This window comes from Diospyros lotus, chromosome 15 (assembly GCF_014633365.1).
Source record: "Diospyros lotus cultivar Yz01 chromosome 15, ASM1463336v1, whole genome shotgun sequence".
Lineage (NCBI taxonomy): Eukaryota > Viridiplantae > Streptophyta > Magnoliopsida > Ericales > Ebenaceae > Diospyros > Diospyros lotus.
The window spans coordinates 31,701,973-31,723,503 of NC_068352.1; the positions used below are offsets into that span (position 1 = coordinate 31,701,973).

The 21,531-nt window shown below is 39.0% G+C and overlaps 1 protein-coding gene across 2 annotated transcripts; it reads left to right on the forward strand.

The window, feature by feature from the left end:
- Positions 1–697: 697 nt before the first annotated feature.
- Positions 698–21,090, forward strand: LOC127791871 (E3 ubiquitin-protein ligase DA2L-like). Of its 2 annotated transcripts, none has more exons than XM_052322028.1 (9): positions 698–1,032; positions 1,156–1,498; positions 2,166–2,217; positions 2,303–2,348; positions 2,455–2,536; positions 2,634–2,775; positions 2,882–2,978; positions 19,422–19,488; positions 20,319–21,090. In XM_052322028.1, the coding sequence occupies exons 2-9, from the start codon at positions 1,307–1,309 to the stop codon at positions 20,913–20,915; spliced, it is 1,275 nt and encodes a 424-aa protein (XP_052177988.1). In that variant the 5' UTR covers positions 698–1,032; positions 1,156–1,306; the 3' UTR covers positions 20,916–21,090. The 2 variants fall into 2 exon arrangements, with proteins under 2 accessions (XP_052177988.1, XP_052177987.1); XM_052322027.1 differs by having other exon boundaries at positions 699–1,032; positions 20,316–21,085.
- Positions 21,091–21,531: the final 441 nt, after the last annotated feature.

Consider the following 21,531-nt stretch of genomic DNA (forward strand, 5'->3'; position numbering starts at 1 on the left):
ATCCCCGTTGCTCATGCTCACAATTTTAATAGAGAAGATAAATAACAGATGGAGGCTTTGTTTCATTATGCAGAATAAGAAGTCGAATCTACGACTTACTAATGCGAATTCAAACTTATCATAATTCAATCACTTGATTTGTGTCTTGAGAACGCAATCATTTCTTAAATAACTTAAAACTCAAAGAATTATTTTTTATAAAATAATCATATGTTTTTAGTAATACCTATCTTAAAATTCTCTAAGGGTGACATATGCCCTCGAAAATTCAAGTTGGGGTTCATTCTAAACTTAGGTAAGAATTTATTTTAAATAATTGAACTTGTTTTGAACTAAGCCTAAATATCTCTTATGAGCTGAAATATAATTGTTCACGGAGCGTGATCGTGATCCTTTTTTAATTTATAATATATCTATATAAAAATATAAATTTTAAAAGATATGTATATTATTTATCATATTTAATTAAGTTACTCTATTTCTAATATAAAAATTAATTATATATATTTATATTAAGAGACCGAGCTCTGCCCTTGTAAGTCTAGCAAGCGGTAGACAAACTCGAAATTGAAGATTGTTATAGGACGTACTTGAAGATTGTTATAGGACGCGGGACGGGGCGCGTGGGGGAACGCAGCGGGAGAGGGTCCACAGTGGAAACCTTTTGATTCTTGCCGGGTCTACTACTCTACCTTTGCCTTTGCCTTTGCTTCCTCTCTCTATCTCTCTCTTTAAAGTTTCCGTCGGATCAGAGTCGCAGCGGCCGAAAGAAAACAAAGCCACCGATTAGACAAACAAAATCCCCAAACCGACGAAGAAGAATACATCAATATGTATACACGCACGCATATATATAATCTACCATACACGCCTGCTTTGCTTCTTCATTCACACATTGCATCCAACAGATAGATATATATATATATAGAGAGAGAGAGAGAGAGAGAGATCGAAAGTTCTGTTCCTTTCGATCGATCTCCATTTCTCTGCAGCTTCGCGATTCTGTCCGGGTCCAAGCAGCTGCTCAATCAGGTTCGCCTCTTCGTCTCCCAATTCTTCTCGCTTTCCGAGGGCTTGTTTGGAAGTCTTGGTATCTTTTTCCGTTTGTTTGAATTTTCGGCGGTTGTTGTTGGTTTGGTGGTGGTTTCGTGGCAGGATGTCGCGATGTGTTTCATCCGCGGGGAGGAATTTGTGGTTTTCGGAAGTGAATTCGTGGTCGACGTGAAAATTAGGGTTTTGGGGGCTTGACTGGCTGTGTTCGTTGGTGGTTGTTGCTGTTGTAGTGTTGGTGGTGGTTGGTAATTGGATGGGGAATAAGTTGGGGAGGAGGCGACAAGTGGTGGACGAGAAGTACACGAGGCCGCAGGGGCTGTACCAGCACAAGGATGTGGATATTAAGAAGCTGAGAAAGCTCATACTTGACTCCAAGCTTGCTCCTTGCTACCCTGGAGAGGAAGACTGTGTCTACGATCTCGAAGAGTGCCCTATTTGCTTTCTGGTTCGTTTTCTTTCTTCTTTTTTCAATTCTGCCCTCGTCGTTTTGTTTCTTTGGGAGGATTTCCATTGGGTGTCATTTTTTGTTAATGGGAAATTGAGGAAAAGAAAAGGGGATCTTGGAAATCTACCGCTCCTTTTGGAATTTGGACCGGTGGAGGGACAAAAGGGGGAAGAAAGGAAAATGACATGACTGAACCTAAATTTATTTCTTTAGGAAATAAGAAGCAAATGTATGGACAACATTTCCAAAAAGAAAAAATCGTTTTAAGCGTAATCGTCCAGAAGAATGTCTACCACTGTTATACAGAATAGAATCTTTTGAATTTTCGTCTCTTATGGTTTATTATTGTCCATTGCATCAGTGAAGCTGATTTTGTCTTTTATCCCCTTACAATCCTGACAATGTTGCATACGAGGTTTTGTTTTGATTGTTTATTCAACAGTTCAATGCCATTGGAAACCACGAGAAAGTTGGGTTTTTGTATCATTAGGAAATGGAAATGGAAGAGTGGTTAATGCAAGTTTTCCTTCAACTTGCCCCTTTCCTTCTTGTCTTTTGTTTCTCACCAACCATACAGGGGAAAATTCAATTTTATCTTAATTAGCCACTGGCTGCATTCTATGCTACAATAGGAGGTTCTAATGTTACCCATCCTTTCATGTCTCAGTATTATCCAAGTCTCAACCGCTCAAGATGTTGCCTGAAAGGCATTTGTACAGGTATTTATCACGCACATGCCTTGATAGTCATATGATTAGATGACCCTTAATTTGGCTGGCTTTTGATTTGTTTTCTGTGCAATAGAGTGTTTTCTGCAGATGAAGACTCCTAATTCAACTCGTCCTACACAGTATCCTTGAGTCTGTGAATGCTGATTGTGCATCCTATGCAATTCTACACATTCTTTTACTTCTTCTTATTTTATGTTCAATACCTATATTCCTTAATTATACAAGGTGCCCATTCTGTAAAACCTCAAGTTATGCCGTGGAGTATCGAGGAGTAAAAACGAAGGAGGAAAAAGGGTTGGAGCAAATTGTAAGACTCTCTCTCGATCTCTCTCTGTTGCTGTTCTGGGTACTTTTCAACCATGTGCAGAATATCAATTTTGGTGTTCTGCTTCTAATGTGTTTAGGAAGAGCAACGAGTTATAGAAGCTAAAATAAGAATGCGGCAGCAGGAACTTCAGGCTGAAGAAGAGAGAATGCAGAAAAGACAAGAAATAACTTCAAGTAGAATTGTGGAACCAGGGGAGGTTGGGTATAGCACAGCAGCAGGTATTTATTTTTTCGGTTCAGCTACTACATGTTTTATTTCCTGAAATATTAATTTCTTCTTCCTTTTACTGTTCTTAGTTGTGCATTGATTTTATTTTTTGCACAGTACCATCATTCACGTCTTCTTTAGAAGGCGATGAAATTGTTTCTTCACATGAACCATGTCAATCGATGAGGCAACCTCTACGCCCCAGGCAGAACAGGTATAAAAGTTTACATCCTGTTACTTGAATTTATGTTTAACTTGAAATTGCTTTTCCTGATTATGCATTCAATAATTCCCAGAATGCAGCTTTGCATTCTTTTTATATTGAACACATTGAGATTCTCTTATTCATTGTTAGCCAAAGTACTTTTTAGTGAATGCTGGACTCTGGAGTTTACTGCACATGTAACTCATTTTGCTTGAGTTATGATTAGTATAGTATCACTGATCCGTATGGACTCTATTTTCTTTGGCTTTTTAGCTCTTCTTGTCTTTTTTTGTGGTAAGTTAGTTTCTTTCTTTGTTTTGTCAATTAATTTATTATTTTTTGGGAAAATTATTGGTCCCTGCATGTGTGTTATAGCAGTGTTTTCATTGATTTTCATGAACTGTGTTCATTATTTGTTGTTACTTGGCCAAAAGGGGAAAAAAATCATAAATCTTTTCTAGATTATTTGACTTATATGGCCTGGATACGTGGTGAGAGATTTTGTTGGATTAATGGGATAAAATAAAATTTGGATGACTTGAGGGAGAAGTGTGTTGTATTTTGAATAGCAAACATGACATGATGGTGCTTGATATAAGTGAATGAGCCTCTTCAGTTCATGTGAGCTTCCTTGTGTGATTTGTTGAATGAATTGGTAGAAAACCAATGCATTCTTAATCCAAAGTTAGCAATTGCCTACTCTTTTGGGAGCCAAGATTTGATTGGCCTCAAGGAAATTTTTGGTGAAGTCCTTGTCACATTCCTAGGGGCAGAAGAGTCAATAGAATCATTGTATTTCTTTTTTTGCTGCTTGCTGCTTGTATTGCTTGTACTTCGTTGTTAAGTGGTTGTGCTTTACCGGATTATACATTCCGGATGGATGTATTGCTAGGCTATAAATAAGCCATAGCTAGAGGAGGGAAGGCAGGTTGAGAGATGAATTGAATCTTTTCTGTTATCTCTCTCTCACTTTCTGTTACCTTTCCCTCTCTGTCTTTCGAACATTGTCCCTCTTTCTTGCTGTTTCCCTTCCTTCCATCTGAGTTCTCTCTCCCAATTCTTCTCTCTTGATCTCCTAATCTTCTCAATTCCCTTTCTAAATCCTAGCCCACTCTAGGGCTTGACACTTGTCGATCCTTAATGACATGCATATGCAAGGAGATTCTATATATTTGATGAACAGAGAAAAATGAGAATACTTCTGATCGTATTTGTTGTTTTGTTAAATAGTGGCATTGGCAAGTAAAATGTGATACTTGAGCTATGAATTGTAAAGATGGATGCATATGCAAGCATGGAAGCTTGTTTTATCCATTCATGGGTGAGCGATGATTCTTCATGATAAATGAAGAAGCATACAGAAACAAAAGACTACGTTAAGGGAGAAACCTTGTGCAAATAACACTAGTTGAATGATGATTGAGGACCATAACTTATTAATATGCTTGCAAAAGTTATTTATTTCTATGATCAACCTGTCATAAACTTGGAGCATTGCAAAGGGTTCCTCGTCAAGGGTTTCATATTGGCCAGATTAATGGTGTATCAATGAGTGTCGGTGTCCCACCTTGATATCATTATCTTTTGTAGGGCAGGCTGTTTACCTAGCTGTGGTCTTTCGTGGTGTCTCCCCTTGGGGTTTGAAGTTGCATCAAGCCTAGGCAAGTCCATTTGTTGTTTATGGTGCAGTAGGTGCTTATTTCGGAAGCTATGGCTTTAATTTTGGGTTTCAAAGTGGATTTCTTCATTGGGACTTATTCAGGTTTGTCTTAGGGCCAAGCATTTGTCTGGTGCTGTGATAGAGAGATACTAGCAGCACTTGGCAGGGTGGAAGTTATAATAGCTCCCAAAAAGAGGGTTGGTTGATTCTGATTAGAAGTTTGGTCTGCAACTAGATCAGAAAGTTGGGACATTTTTAATCAACACTGCATGCCACGACCCAATCCAACATTGATAGTCTACTGGGGAGGTTGATTGATTCTCAATAGGCAGCACCCTTCAATTAAGAACAACTGCTGTGATAGATTGATTGTGCTGGATTTGGTTTAACTCTAACCTATAGCTATTAGGAAAAATTACCCCCCCAAACAACAACACACACAAAAAAGAGGTAAAAAAGAAAAATGCTGTCTAAACCTCCAAGGTATTTTGATTAATCAACATTTCTGTTTTACTACAAAACGTTGGGGGCATATGCACAAACCAGAATCCTAGGGGCATATTTGGTTGAAACCAAATCAAATTGAGAGTGAGAGAGAGACAGAGAACCCAATCAATCTGGGTTCTTTGAATCAATTTGATTCGAAGAACCTGGATTTGGTTCTTTGGTTTGGAAGAAGGAGAGGAGAGAGAGAGGGAGGAAGAGAGGGGAAAATACCTTTGTTACCACCATTTACACTATCATTATCAAAGGAGAGAAGAGAAAATCAAAAGGGGTCGAAAGAGGGGGAGTGAGAAATTGAGGGTTCTTTAAGATCGAAGACCTAGCTCTGGGTTCTTTAGGAGGAGGGGAGAGAGAGAGAGAGGGGGGGGGGGGGGGGAAGGGGGGGAGAGAACATACCACTGGTGAAGGAGAAAAAGAGAGTGAAAAAGAGAGATAGAGGAGAGAGAGAGATGGTGGATTTTTGACATTTTAAAAAATTTAACTGCCGTTGTTTAATGTCAAGAGTGTTGGTTGATACTAGTTTTAAACTTCAAGACTAGTCCTTGTAATTTTTCAAGCTAAATGGGATGTCTCTATAATTATGCCAAACCTCAGGTGTGGTTAGTGTATTTTACATTTAATAACGTTATTATAATATTAAAATATTAATAATTATATTGGTGTTATAAAATTAATAGATGGTTGGGTTAAAGCTTGTAATTTTTGTTGTTATAAACTGAATAGGTATCAATTGAATATTCATGATATTGCTAATATTATAACATTGATGATGTTATTAATAATATTGGTTGTAAAGTTTAATTCTTTTCTACAATTTTAGAAATTTTATGGTTCTAATATCATCAATATTTCCAATATTATAGTATAAGTTATTATCAGTTAATTTTAAAATCCATATTTTACTATTTATATTGATATTAATATTAAGTAGATTTAGTATTGATTTTGGTTAGGCTGAAAAGTTGTCTTTTTTTTTTTTTTTTTAAATTTCAAAAACATGGGAAAATACCCTTTTTTTATGAGGACAACAATGAGGAACATACTAAAGATGTTTTCTATAGTTGTATAACACCCTTAAGGCACTATAAACATTGTATCGCCCGACGCGCTAGAAGCCAACGAAGTGCACGCTTGACCTATGCAAGAAGCTAAATTAACAAAAAATATATTTGTATTTAAGATGAAAAAGACAGTCATATAATGCATACAATAATAAAACATCTAAAATACTCTCAAATACAAATTCTTCTAATATTCTTCAAACAACCTGATCAACTTTGGCTTAAGTTACAAGTTACAACATTCTTTCAATTATAGCAAATATATATAACTATTTTTGTAGAAAATATTAACAGATACAGAGTATTGAATCTATTGGCTCAAACTAAAATACAAAATCTGGAAACAATGGCCAAGCACTGTGAGTTGGTGACTCAAAAGTAAAATACTATATGGGTAAAAAATAAGACTGTCTCCAACAATGACTAAAAAGCAACAAAATAACATACAAACAAATAAACTCCTCAAACAAGAAAGAAAAAAGAGTGATGCAGCAAGAACATTGAACGGTGCACGGCAACAACAAACCAATCTGAAGTTGGTTTTTAGAGGGATGGCCGTTGGAGGATCACCTGTTACAGGTGAGCCTACTGGTAGTGAGCAGTTGTCAAAAGGATTGGCAATGTGCTTCCACGGGCCAATAATGTTCACGGCACGTCACAACTTGGTTAGGTCTTCGACAACTGCTCTTGAAGTTGCCTCCCTTATATATGCCATACTAGGTCGAAAAGGGTATCGGAAAGCAACTAGAGTAGAGGAATTCACATTGGGTTCCAATTCCTAGGTGAACGACAAAGGATCCAGGTGCGAGAGTTTGCTTCTCCTTTTGTCTTGTCGTTTTTCCTCTTCATTTTACCCTTAGTAGTAGACTCATAGAAATTCAACATGCCCTGCATAGGAGTCTTTTCTTTTTCCTTGTATTTTCATCATATATTTGTTCGGTAGAGCCTAGTGAGTGCCTGAAGCACTTGGCGCCTGATTGAAGGAGCCTTGCCTAGCAATAGACAAGGCACTTCAGTCTCAACTTGAGTCACCCAAGTGCCTAGGCAAACCAGCGCTTGCCTTTGACTACATTGTGTCTAAACCATTTTAATTGCATTTGGCACATTTTATATTTAATAGGAGCCTCGTGAAGCAGTATATGTTCATTGCTCCTTGATCTTAAATAGGATTCTTCTTGCATCAACTCAAAAGGACCATCATTGCAATAGTTCGAATTGATGTGCACCTTTGCTCTAGATTCTAATTGAGATTTTTTCCCCCTGATTTGCGTGTGATTGACATGGCTTTTCTCCTTCTTATTGGTGGTACAATTTCTTTTAGTAAAAGTGATTAATAGGATCCAACATGGCACTCACAATAGGATTATCCTTTTTGACGCCATTGCATGTAATTCATAGTTGTATTTTTTAATACACAGATTTTCTAAAGATGTCCTATAAATTGGAGGAATTTAACACTGTTAGTAGAGTTTCCTAGGGAAAAACACGGTGATCAAGTGAACACCATTGCCAATCATACATGTGTCCATGCCTATCACAATTGTGTACATGGCATTTGATACTTTTTTGCTAATATAATTTTTGTTAAATGGTCCTAGTTCTATGGTTTATGATTTTATAGGGATGCCATCATGCCAAGCTCGACTGAAAAGCCAATTGCATATACTATATTGTACTGATACGGTAAATTAAACTACTAGTTTTTGAACTTTTCACTTCGTAACAAATTGGTTAATGCACATTAATTTTTGTCACTAGCCACTAAACTTTGATTTATGTTAAAATCAAGTCCTTTTTTATTTTTTGTCAAATTTTGTTAATGAAAGTTAACTTGACATGCATTAATCTAAACCTCATAATTACGTGATTGTGCACTTTAGATGAATTTTAACACCAAGTGATTTTGGAATTTATATTAACATATTTCATGTCTGTTTTTGTTAACATAATTTGAAAAAAATCAAAAGAGAAAATGAATTTTAACATAAATCAAAGTTTAGTGAGTATGGCGATAAAAATTAAAATACAATGATCAATTTGTTACAAAGTGTAAAGTTCAAGAACTAACAATGAAATTTACCTCGTATCTATCCATAATAATAGTTGGTTTTGAGGGTGTTTGGCTTTTCATTTTTTAAGATGGCTTTTAAGCCTTTTTACTTAAAAGATGTGTAAAGCTTTAAAGCTGGTTAGTGTTTAAGTTGATAATGTGTTTGGATAAATGTGTTTTAAGCTGTCATTTATATAGTTTTGTGTTTGGTTTGAAAAAGCTAATGAGTTATTAGAACTTAACAAAAAGACTAAAATAGATATGTTACTGAATAATACAAGTAATATTCATAAAAATACTAATTTTTAATAAAAATAAATTATAAATTGATGTCCAACTAATAAAATTTTTACCATTACATGTTGATAAATTATATATAATTATTAAAAAAATATACTAATACAATGCTTTATGTTTAAATTTAGGTTTAATTCATAAAAATGTTAAATATATATTTTGAAACATGATATAAAATTCTTTATTCTTATATTTTATCAATACATATAAAATATTAATATTTAAATAAATTATTTGAGAAATTTATATTTGGAGGCGGAAGTGGCGATGGAAAGTGATGAAGGCGATGGAGGCAATAGCGACGACAATGGGGCTGGAGGGGACAGTCGAGATGGAGGCGGCGATGAGAAGGAGATGGGAGGGAGGCGGCAATGGAGGTGAGAGTTTGTAATGTTTAATGGCAGAGAGAGTTGGAAATATTAGAGTTCTTGGAGGGTAAAATTGTAAAACACTCGGTCAACTATATAAGCTGATAACAACGTTTTGGTGGGGGTGCCGGGGGGGGGGGGGGAGCTTTTCTAAAGCGCTATTAAAATAGTGTTTAAGCTCTTTAATTTTTAACAAACGTCTAACTAAATAAGCTATACAACATTTAAGCTTCACAGACAGCTTATAAGCGGTCAAATCACTTAGCCAAACACCCTCCTGCTAGAGTCAATGTCATACATGGCAACTTACTTTCTGTTCCTTAAATGCTGTGATCGTTTCCTTTATTTTTGTTGTTGCTTTAATTCCAGCTGTAATAGTTTGTTACTAGGAGAATATTCTAGGGAGAGCCCGCGTAAGGGATGGAATAAGACAAGCCAGTTGTTATAACCGCTTAGGAGAGAGAATCTATTATGGCAGCGTCCACGCGAGGATATTATTGACAATCAACATCTCTCTCTCTCTCTCTCTCTCCCTGTTTTTCTCTGCTCTTTCTCCCTTCCTTTCCAGCTTCACTATTGCTACCCATCGATTAATTCTAAGCCAGTTAGCTAGCCTGAGTCACTAGCCGTGACAGTCAACATCAGCATTGCCAAGCTGTGCGTATTCTACATTGTTTGGAAGAGCGAAGATAAATTAGAGTGAGAAAAGACATGTTTGCCCATAGTTTGGTGGAAGCATGAGCATGAAAAATGAAACTGGGAACAAAAATGATGGCTAATGTTAACTGTAAGGAAATTTTGTGCTAACACATATCACATTGCAACACAGATGAAAATGAAAACCAACTTTTCATCATTTGTCTTGTCATTGTTAGAGAAGTTCTCCACCTTCATTCTTCTCCTTCATCTGAGTCTGTGTCTGTTAGTGATCTTCATCATCATCATCTTCCTCTGCACTGTCTTCCTCCTCTTCTTCTTGATCGACCTCTTCTTGGTCTTTGCCTATTGAGAGAAAACAGTGGAGAGCTTGACAGACTTCATCATGTAGAGGAAGACGGTGATGAACAAGAAGAGGAAGAAGGTGCAAAAGAAGGTGATGATGACGAAGAAGAGGAAGAAGATGATGATTCACTCAAAGATGTAGAAGGAGAAGAACGAAAGTAGAGAACTTCTCAAACAATTAACAGGACAAATGATGAAAGGTTGGTTTAGGGTTTAGATCCTCAGTAGAACAGATGAAAAGTTGGTTTTCATTTTCATCTGTTTTGCTTCATGGTATGTGTTAGCACAAAATTTCCTTGCAGTTAACATTAGCTATCTTTCTTTTTCTTCAGTTCTATTTTTCATGCTCATGCTTCCACCAAATTATGGGCAAACACGTCTTTTCTCACTGTAATCGATCTTCAATCTTCTTAACAATATAGTATATGTAATGACTTGGCAATGCTGATGTTGACTGTAGTAAGCCATTGTCACATAACCAAGGGCAGCTATGTAATTGTGTCTCTCATTCTGTTTGGATGATTCTTCGGAAGGAAATTCCCTTTATGACCTATCTGTTGGCCGGATTTAATTACAGCTCCTCTCCCATGCTGCAGGCTGCCCCCTGCATAACCTCTAGTTGCATTCCTTTGGTTCTCACCCGCTGCCTCTAAGGCCAACTCCTGCAGCTGTGCCTTTTCGGCTGCTTGTTCCACAGTGATCGGTTGCCACATCTTAATGAAGGGTCAGAGCTCATCGCTTAATCTGTTGATGAAGCTCGACACGAAATATTGCTTATCTAAGGTGGGTTGAGAAACCATGAGCAGTGGTTTAAGTTCCTCGAATCCGTTTTGATACTCCTCCACCAATCCGGTCTGCCTCAAATTGTGGAAGTCTTTCACTACATCAACCATGGTTCGCTTTCCAAACCGAACACAGAAAGGTGCTACAAACTCTTCCCAAACCAGCACCGCCCTCCTGCTGCTCCACCCTTGGAACCGTGAGTCTGCCACGTCATTCAAATAGGTGGCAGCCATATTCACCCTCTGGCTGTCTTCCACCCGGTAATGGTGGAAGTAGCTCTCATAGTGCCGGACCCACCAACGTGGCTTTCTTCCTTCAATTGCTGGAATCTCCAACTTTGGCATAGGCACATGGTTAAGGTCCGCAGGGGGGTCCTTGCTGAAAATTTTCCGGCCGTTCATCCATGCCCATCAGGTTGGTGGCCGGTGCTCTGCCCCTTGCTCCAGTCAAGATTGGGGTCGTGGTCGGCCTTGGAGGAAAGTCCACCAGAAGGCTAGCATTTGGCAACTGTGAGAACAAGCTCATAACAGTGCACAGCTGTTGTCCGATTCCAGCGACTTCATCCCGAAGGCCTTGGATGTCCCCTCCAAGGTTGGCGACTTCCTCCTGTGTGGCAGCACCCTCTGCTCTAGGTCGACCCAACTCCTCTTGGATCTGCCGAAGGCCAGCATCCATCAAGTCCATCTTATCATCGAGCTGCTCCTGGTATTGTCATATCCCCTGCTCTATAGTGTCTAAGTGCGTTTCAAGGAGCTTCATCCTCGTCCCTTCTGCCATCTTCGCCTCCTGGTCACCTTGCTCGGTGTCGCCTCTCTAGAATGAGTTGGACCCTTCTTCCAATCAGTGTGGGTCGCAGCTTCTGATCAGGGTGGCAGTGCTTGAAGGCCATCGACTTGCTTCACTAAGGCCATGGTTTGCTTCTCCGATATGGGTCGGAGCTTCCGATCAGAGTAGGCAGCTATCAACAGCGCACAGATGGCCAAAAGGCTGGCTCTGATACCAATTTGTCAGATTGCTGGATCTGACAAGGGGTATTTGGGGAGAAATCAACGGAAATTAAGAGAAAAGAGGGGAAGAGAGAGAGAGAAAAGAGAGGAAGAAGATAGGAGAGAATTAGGAAATGTTCATCAATTCATTCATGCCATCCAAGATCCAACGTAGGCTGTGGCTCAATTTATATAAGCCCACGGCATATAACAGCCTTAGCCATAAGACAAGGCAGTGTAACCACCTTAGCTAGAGGACAAAAGGAGAAAATATCCTAACAGAATGCGAGACACAATTACATAGCTACCCTTGGTTATGTGATAGCCAATTGTTATGGTATATACTATTTTTCATGGTTTATGATTTTTGTTCCTCTTTCCCCACATATTGAGTTCCTGAAGTGCTCTGTGACTATCTGAAGTGGCTAATAGGCTATTAATTTCTTTGACAGTGACGAGCATTTAAGCATTGTTGAATTTTGGGTTGGTGGTTTGCATGGTTGAAGTTTATCATGTTCCTTAGTATGAGATTGCATTGACATTGGTGCTCTGCGAATCAAATGTCTTGTGGGTTCTTTTTCTTTCTGAACATATTCTTGCTGGGTTATGCCAATTGAATCTTAATTTAGCATATTGACTAGTCCATGGTTGGCATTTATCTTAGAGCTGTTAGGGCCCGTTAGTTGTGAAGGTTGGACTTGCCTTGGTTCTTCTTTTGCTTTTTGCTTTTTGCTTTTTGCTTTTGGTTTTATTTAATTATTTATTTAGTTCTGGTTACATAGAGTAATCCTTCTATCTATTGAAAGAAAGCCCATCTAAGACATCCTAATTTTATGTAATAAAAACGCCCCATGATGGCTATCATTTTATGTGGTAACTCTAACAAGTAATGTGTAGTCCTTAAGATCGCAACACTCTTATAGCAAACTACCCCTCAAGACTCACTGATTATACCCCCAAACAATAAACACACAATCACTCGATAGGAAGAACAAAAATAGGAATAGAACACAGCAATAAAACACAACAAGAGAAACAAGATTTTATCCTGGTTCAGTCTCAAAAAAGAGACCTACATCCAGACTGCCTTAGGCCCATGAAATCTCCACTATCTTGGCAATTTTACAGCAATTATATGAACTAGGAAACCCTCTCTTTTCCCTTCGTCTAAAACCCTAGACTACCAAGAGAAGAAATCTCAAGAGAAATACAAAATCTCTCAGCCTAGCTCACCCGCACAACCCTTACAAGATAATCCTGAGATCTCACACCCACAACCGAGCCCTCCCAGCCCCTATTTATAAAGCATAGAGGCGGGCAAGGCAGTTACAACTAATTGCCCTTATCCTGATCGGATTTAACCATTTTCCGGGCAGCTTTGAAACAAACTAACTAATACAAATTACAAAATGAAAAATATGCTAACAGACTTCCCAAAGGGAATACTAAGAACAGAAACTAATCTAAAAACAAATGACTTCACAATTCTCCACCCATTTGAATTAGATTCACTGCACTTTAGCTTCCTGCACACCTGCTCCATTTTCAATTCTGATCTGGAATAAAATTCAGCTGCTTGATATGATGCTGAAGCTTTGAAACTGGAACAACTTTAGTAAATATATCTGCAGCATTATTTTCACCTGCAACTTTGATTAGATCAACAAGTTTATTTTCAATAATATCCCTAATGAAATGATACCTAATGTCTATGTGTTTTGTCCTCTCATGGTGAGCCTGGTTATTTGACAAATGTATAGCACTTTGACTATCACACATCAAGGTGACTTTAACCTCTAAACCTAGAAGCTCTCCTACTAGCCCCTTAAGCCATATAGCCTCTTTAATTGCATCAGCAACAGCTATGTATTCTGCCTCGGTAGTGGATAAAGCTACCACATGTTGGAGGCTAGACTTCCAACTAATAGAGGAATTCCACAACTTAAAAACATAACCACTTGTGGACCTACGTTTATCAAGATCAGCAGCATAATCTGCATCTGAGAAGCCTAAAATACTAGGATTTTCTTCTATCTTAGCTCCACCATAGGACAATACATTCTTGCTAGTGCCCCTTAGGTATCTAAGCATCCATTTTACAGCCATCCAATGGGATCTACCTGGGTTTGCCATGAAGCGGCTGACTACACTCATTGCATGAGCTAGATCGGGGCGGGTACACACCATTCCATACATCAGGCTGCCAACAGCATTTGAGTATGGAATTTTCTCCATTTCTCTCCTCTCCACCTCATCTTTAGGGGACTGATTTGAAGATAATTTGAAATGAGGTGCAAACGGCACACTCACTGGTTTTGAAACAGCCATACCAAACCTAGATAGCAACTTTTCTATATAGGATTTTTGGGATAAGAAAATTTTCCTGTGCTGTCTATCCCTAGAGATTTCCATCCCTAGAATCTTTCTAGCCTCACCTAGCTCCTTCATGTCAAATTCAGCCTTTAATTTCTGCTTAAGTTGCTGAATTTCTCTATGGGATTGACTTGCAAGAAGCATGTCATCCACGTATAACAGTAAGTATATTGAAATGCTAGGAGATATGTGCTTAAGATACACACAGCAGTCATAGGAACATCTTGAATATCCTTGACCTATCATAACAGTATCAAATCGACGATACCATTGCCTAGGAGATTGTTTGAGCCTATAGAGAGACTTTTTTAGCAAACAAACTCTCTCCACTTTATCCTTAACTTCAAAACCTCTAGGTTGGTTCATATATATCTTTTCTTCCAGCTCTCCATGAAGGAAAGTTGTAGTAACATCCATCTGCTCCAATTTCAAGTCTAATTGGGCAGTGATGGCCAGCAAAACCCTTATTGATGTATGCCTTACAACTGGGGAGAAAACTTCATTGTAATCAACCCCTTGGACTTGAGTAAACCCTCTAGCAACTAGCCTAGCTTTGAATCTAGGCTTAGAATTTTCATCAGCTCCTTTTATTTTGTAGAGCCATTTGCAGCTTACAATCCTTTTCCCTTTTGGTTTTTCTACCAGTTCCCAGGTTTGGTTTTTCTTAAGGGAAGATATTTCTGATTTCATGGCTTCTATCCATTTTTGGGAATCCTTAGATGCTATAGCTTGGTCATAGGATTGAGGCTCATCAGAAATTTTGGAGGCACTATGTAAGGCATAGGCTACTAAATCTGAGAAGCCAAACCTAAGAGGTGGCCTGCGGACTCTAGGCTGCCTATCTCTAGCCACACTATACCTGTTTGGGTTTGGCTGATCACCAATGCTAGAATCAGCATCACTGTCGGCCTCTTCTTCCTCATATTGAGAGGTTTCAGCATCCTGATCTTCTTCTTGGACCTGATCATTTGGGCCCAGATCTGGTTTAGGCTCTATTTCAGTTATTTCAGACTCTATACCGTGAATATCTATCTTCATAGAGTCTTCCTTTCTATCTAGGTCCTTCTGGGTTTCATTTTTGCTTAGACTCATAGTAGTTGACTCATCAAATGTCACATCCCTTGAGATTATTGTCCTAGGTCCTTCTTGTTCAAGGTTCCATAGTTTATATCCCTTCACACCAGTTGGGTAACCTATAAAGAGACATTTCTTAGCCCTGGGTTCAAGCTTGCCTTGCTTCATATGAGCATAGGCTAAGCACCCAAATACTCTAAGGTGAGAAAGACTAGGCTTGTGGCCTGTCCATTTCTCATAAGGAGTTTGCAAATCTATGGCTTTAGATGGGGTTCGGTTGAGAATATGGATTGCAGTGGATACTGCTTCTCCCTAGAAATTTTTTGGCAAATGAGCATGGAATAACATGCATCTTACCCTTTCTAAAATTGTCCGGTTCATTCTCTCAGCCACCCCGTTTTGCTAGGGATTTCCAGGCGTTGTTAAGTGCCTAATTATGCCATTTTCTTTGCACATTTCATTGAATTCCTTATTGCAGAATTCCAATCTATTATCTGTCCTAATGGTTTTAATTTTCTTGCCCATTTGAGCTTCTACCATTGTCTTCCAATTTCTAAAGGTCCCATAAGTTTGATCTTTAGTTTTTAGCACATAAACCCACAACATTCTAGAATAATCATCTATGATAGAAAGGAAATATCTAGAACCTCCATGGGTTGGGGTTTGGGTTGGTCCCCATAGGTCCGAGTGTATATAATCTAAGATAGACTTAGATGAGTGAATGGCAGTCTTATTAAACCTAAGTTTTGCTGCCTTTCCCATAGATGCAAGACTCACATTTGGACAAAACTGAGACTTGGTTATTTTCTAAGATCCCTTGTTTAGCTAACTCCTTGAGCCCTTGCTCACTTATTTGTGACATCTTAGATGCCACAGTTTTGCCAAATCTTGGGATTTGCTACTTACTGCTGCAGCCTCACCACTTAAGGTGGAGGCTTGTAAGATATAAATTCCATTTTGCAGTTTAGCTTTCATGCAGACAAGTGACCCCTTTGCCACTGATATGGCCCCTGTCTCTCCTTTGAATTTTAGGCCATTTCTGTCTAATTCTCCAAGGGAAATCAAGTTTCTCTTGAGATCAGGCACATGCCTGACTGCAGAGAGAGTCATAACTGTGCCATCATTCATCCTTAACCTCACATCACCCACTCCTATAACCCTGCACTCATGGTCATTGCCCAGCAAGACCTTACCCCCATTGATTTCTCTATAATTTTGCAGCCAATGCCTCCTAGGGGTAATGTGGAAAGAACAACCTGAATCCATCACCCAACTATTATTTCCAGCTATTTCTGTGACAGTAAAGGCCTCTGAATTGTCATATCCAAGGTCAACTAAGTTTGCTCCACCATCGGATGTCTTCTTTTCAGCCATGTCTTTCTTTCTTTTAGGGCAGTATCTCTTGATATGCCCTTCCTCCTGCCAATAGTAGCATTTAATAGGGCCCTTTCCATTTCTAGACTTTGATCTAGACTTTCCCCTTTTCCCTTTTGAGTCCTTTTTGGTACTCCTAGATCTTACGGTTAGGGCATCACTAGGGGTGGATTTTACTTCCATTTTTATTCTCAATTCCTTTGAGTTTAGGGCTCTTATTACATCTTCTAACGATAGCTTGTCCCTACCGTGTTGAAGAATGTCTACAAAGTTTTCATAAGACTTGGGCAATGAATAAAGAAGAACTAGGGCTCTGTCTTCATCCTCATAGTTTACTCCTATATTCTCTAAGTCAAGACATAGCTTATTGAATTCATCAAGATGCTCTTGAAGCTTCTGATTTTCTTGCATCTTATATGTGAAGAATTTGGCCTTCAAATACAGCCTACTGGATAAAGTCTTCTTTTAAATAAAGAGACTCCAATTTCATCTAGATTTCAGTGGCTGTTTTTAATTTTGAAACTTCTCGGAGAACTTTGTCTCCAAGACTCAAGATAAACATACTGAATGCTTTCTTGTTAATTTCCTTATTCTCTAAAGATATGGTTTTAGGATCCTTACCTTCAGAGCTTCCCTCGTAGTTACCTCTTGTTCGATTGCTTTTTCCAATCCGAGACTGCACAGCAGGGCTTCCATTTTGATCCGCCAGAGACCAAAATCATTGTTGCCGTCGAACTTCTCCACATCATATCGGGTGGCCGATGAGGGTGCCACAATCGCCTACCAGAGCTGATTCTGGTTTCTTGAGAATATTGAAGATCTTGATCGAGTTGCTGGAGATGATCCCTGGAGCTCTGATACCAAATTGTAGTCCTTAAGATTGCAACACTCTTACAGCAAACTACCCCACAAGACTCACTGATTATACCCCCAAACAATAAACACACAATCACTCGATAGGAAGAACAAAAATAGGAATAGAACACAGCAATAAAACACAACAAGAGAAACAAGATTTTATCCTGGTTCAATCTCAAAAAAGAGACCTACATCCAGACTGCCTTAGGCCCATGAAATCTCCACTATCTTGGCAATTTTACAGCAATTATATGAACTAGGAAACCCTCTCTTTTCCCTTCGTCTAAAACCCTAGACTACCAAGAGAAGAAATCCCAAGAGAAATACAAAATCTCTCAGCCTAGCTCACCCGCACAACCCTTACAAGATAATCCTGAGATCTTACACCCACAACTGAGCCCTCCCAGCCCCTATTTATAAAGCATAGAGGCAGGCAAGGCAGTTACAACTAACTGCCCTTATCCTGACCGGATTTAACCATTTTCCGGGCAGCTTTGAAACAAACAAACTAACACAAATTACAAAATGAAAAATATGCTAACAGACTTCCCAAAGGGAATACTAAGAACAGAAACTAATCTAAAAACAAATGACTTCACATAATGGTTTGATATTAATGTCTGATTGTTCGTTCCTCCCTGAGGATAGAGGATGAAATCATTGAAACCTGGGCTGATAGAATTATTCTAGGATCGTGGTTGTTGAATCTTGGATCGGTTTCCTCTCAATAATATTCACTCTCTTACACCCAACCCTCACCTGATAGTAATAGAAACAAAGAAATGTACACAGAACAAATAACAAAGCAATAACAGGAATAAAAGAGTCAAGAACTTATCCTGGTTCAGGTATGAAAATGCCCTGCATCTAGACTGTCGAAGCCTTCAGAAAATCCACTAGAAAGCGTTCAAGATTACAGCACTCCCTCTCTCTCACACCTAGCTATGAATCAATAGCCTCACCTCTTGAGAATACAAGGACCGAGCCTTTGCTCTCTCTCAATCCTCTAGAACTCGTGCAAGACACAAAACAAATGACTGAATGCTGAGATCTTACTCTCTCCCGAGAACCTATCCGCCTCTATTTATAAGATATAGAGGCGGTTACAACTTAAGGACTGAAATGTAATATTAGGGAATACAAGGCCTATCTGGAAATATCTATAAGCTAGTTATTTCCATTATATTCTAAACACATAAAATATAAATATACAATCATTTCCCAACTGAATACACAGCCCTTCACCGAGACTTAATAGCTAGACTAATACAAATTCTAATAGTGGTCCTCGATCATTGTCCATATACAGAGAAATATGATTGTTTTGGCTATCTGTTAAAACCCACATCCTTACCCTTGGAATGTGCACTGGGTAAACTCACCGAGCACGCACAGTGGTCCATAAATCATGCATGCTGCCAAGTAAAGCACATAAAAATCTCTATGTGGGCTCACCTGAGGGATAGACCTTGGTCGTAAAGGAGACAGCTATTGCCTCTTACCGCCAGGCCAATCATTGGGGAAAACTACTTGAGTTCCCTAGAGAATATCTTGCATCTGCTGGGCGTAAAATAGTTGAAGTGAATTAAAGATGCAATCAGTTCCAGGGAGTTGGTTTCACATAAAAATGTGAACTTGTGGATCTAGCAATATACAGTTTGTAACTGAATTGCAGATCGCTATATTTACTGTAAATATTCTATCGAAGCAGCAGAAGCTTAAGACCTGAGGATCCAATTGGACTAGCAAAAAAAAAAAGAAGGGAGCTACAATTATGCATTATAACTTGTGTGGTATGCTTGATACTGTGCATGGCCTTATGGTATTTCCATTTCTTTTCCTTTATGCACTGCTTATATCTTCATGAACCTTGGTAAGGGTAAAAGATCTTTGACTTTATTTTCATGATGTGTTTTTCCAATTTTATGGGATATGCCCTTGAACTAATGGAGCTGCTTAGCTTTTCTAGCAAACTGATTTTTAACTTGGTGGGTTGTTTTGCAAAGGCAACTGGTGGTAACGACTAACACGATCACTCTTTCAATTATGGTCCTAAATGCAGGGATGATGAGTTTGAGCTGGACCTCGAGGATATAATGGTTATGGAAGCCATCTGGCTGTCCATTCAGGTAACTTTTTCTGAATTGATTAATTATTTGGCTTTAGATATGATGTTGTTGATTGATGAGGCAATGTAGGTAGTTCCAAACGATTTAGTACCAAATCGTTAGTTATGAGAGGGAATTTTGGTTTATGGACATGAAATTTGATATGAGAAACATTACTTTTATATGATGGCTGTACAGTGTGTTAATATATGTTAAATGACTGGGGAAATTGGACAATATTACATTGGACCATGTATCAATATATTGGAGATTTCTGTTTGGAATTCTTCTCGAGACTGCATGTGTTCTACATATGTCATTACTCATTAGTCATTCGTATTTTGCCTAGGGGAGCCTCAGGTGAGGGCGCAATTAACACATTAGGGTCATGGCCTAGGGGGCTCCATTCCGAGTCCCACCAATCTGTTAAAATATCTTCCTCCCTTCTTCAGCCTCTTTCTGAGCAGCCAAGCCCTAAACCCTAAAAAAAAAAAAAAAGATTTTTGCTTTGAACAGAATTTTAATTGTATGTATAGTCTCCCTTGCTGTTTCTAGCAACCATTTTGATATTCTCAAATACTAGGCTAGAAATCCTTGGGATGATTATTACTTCTTCCAATTGCCTTTTCAAGTAGCTGTAGGGTTGAAGCGATTTCATGACAATTGCTTGATTGGGAAAAAAAACTTTTGGAAGCATTAATACTGCAGAAGCACTATGACCGAATAATCTAGATTGTCTTAAGAATTTGTTCCCTACTAATTGTATTATTGCCAAACTGTGTTTCCACTTTTTCTCTTATGTTCATTAGGAAACCTGATCATTAGTTGCTTTTGTACCTAATGAACAGCAGGAGAATGGCAGACATAGGAATCCAACATATGGCGATTCAGTTTCATCCGAGCAGTACATGACAGAAGACCGGTGTGATTCGCTAGTCATGCCCCAGATGGTTGAATCATCATCTTCACCATCTGGAGGTCTGGCTTGTGCAATTGCAGCCTTGGCCGAGCGTCAGCAAACAGATGGGGAATCCTCTACCAACTATGGCAGCAATATGACGACGTTTAGCATGCTCCCTGGCTGTAGCCGATTCAACAGTAGGGGGGAGCAAGTGATGGAGAGCTATGTTGGAAGCTCTGCTAACATTTTACCAGATGACCAGCTGACAATCCCCAGGGATGACACAGAGTGGGGGCTAGATCATGAATCGGAGGTGGCTGAAGTTGGGACCGCCAGTCATGCGAGTTCTGATACAGCCGCAGAAGATGCTGGTGGTGGACTCACTACATTGCCATCTCAACATGAAATTGAGGGTGGTTTCCAAGCTGTTGGAGGACCGATCGTTCCAGAGAGTTTTGAGGAGCAGATGATGTTGGCAATGGCGGTTTCCTTGGCTGAGGCGCGGTCCAGGACCAATGCTCCAGGAGTTATGTGGCAATGGTTGTAAGGTGAAGGTAATTAAGGCTACCCCCCCCCGGGGGTCTCTCCCACATATACAGATGTAAAAGGACCCGAGATGATTTTTAGTGAATGGAAGGTTCCTGTTCATTCTACTAAAAATGATTCCGAAGTTTCATTCCACTAAAAATGATTCCAAAGTCTTATTCTAGCATAATCTAGCTATCTCCCCTTTGGTTGCACAAGGGGCTGGATTTTCCTGCTGCAGCCAGCCTATTTATGCATTATTATGAGGCAGCCAGCCTTATCATGCAGGGGATGTACTAATCATCTTCAGTTTCTCAAGTCCAATCTCCCCCCCAAGTAGGGTCTGTTCCCCTCTCTATATTTTTTTTAATCCCGATATATCAATCAAAATTAGCTCGTCTCTCTAATTCATATGTGCCAGGGACCTGCATTTGGTCATTGAGAGGAATTATTGAAATCATTAGGTCTTACAGAACATAGAAATGACTATTGGGTTTGAGATGTGGTGGCATTGGGCTTAAAACGAATCCCAACAATTGGCCACCCAAATGATATACGTCATGAATAGTATGTTATGGGTATTGTTGTTCTTTGTTAGTTGTGATGGGAGATGTCACATTTGGCATCTTGTCCCCATC

Coding starts and splice junctions, on each gene's coding strand:
- LOC127791871 (XM_052322027.1), top strand. CDS start 1,307: ATGGGGAATAAGTTGGGGAGGAGGCGACAAGTGGTGGACGAGAAGTAC. Junction 2,349..2,454: donor AATTCAACTCGTCCTACACA/GTATCCTTGAGT, acceptor TAATTATACAAG/GTGCCCATTCTGTAAAACCT. Junction 2,537..2,633: donor AAAAAGGGTTGGAGCAAATT/GTAAGACTCTCT, acceptor TAATGTGTTTAG/GAAGAGCAACGAGTTATAGA.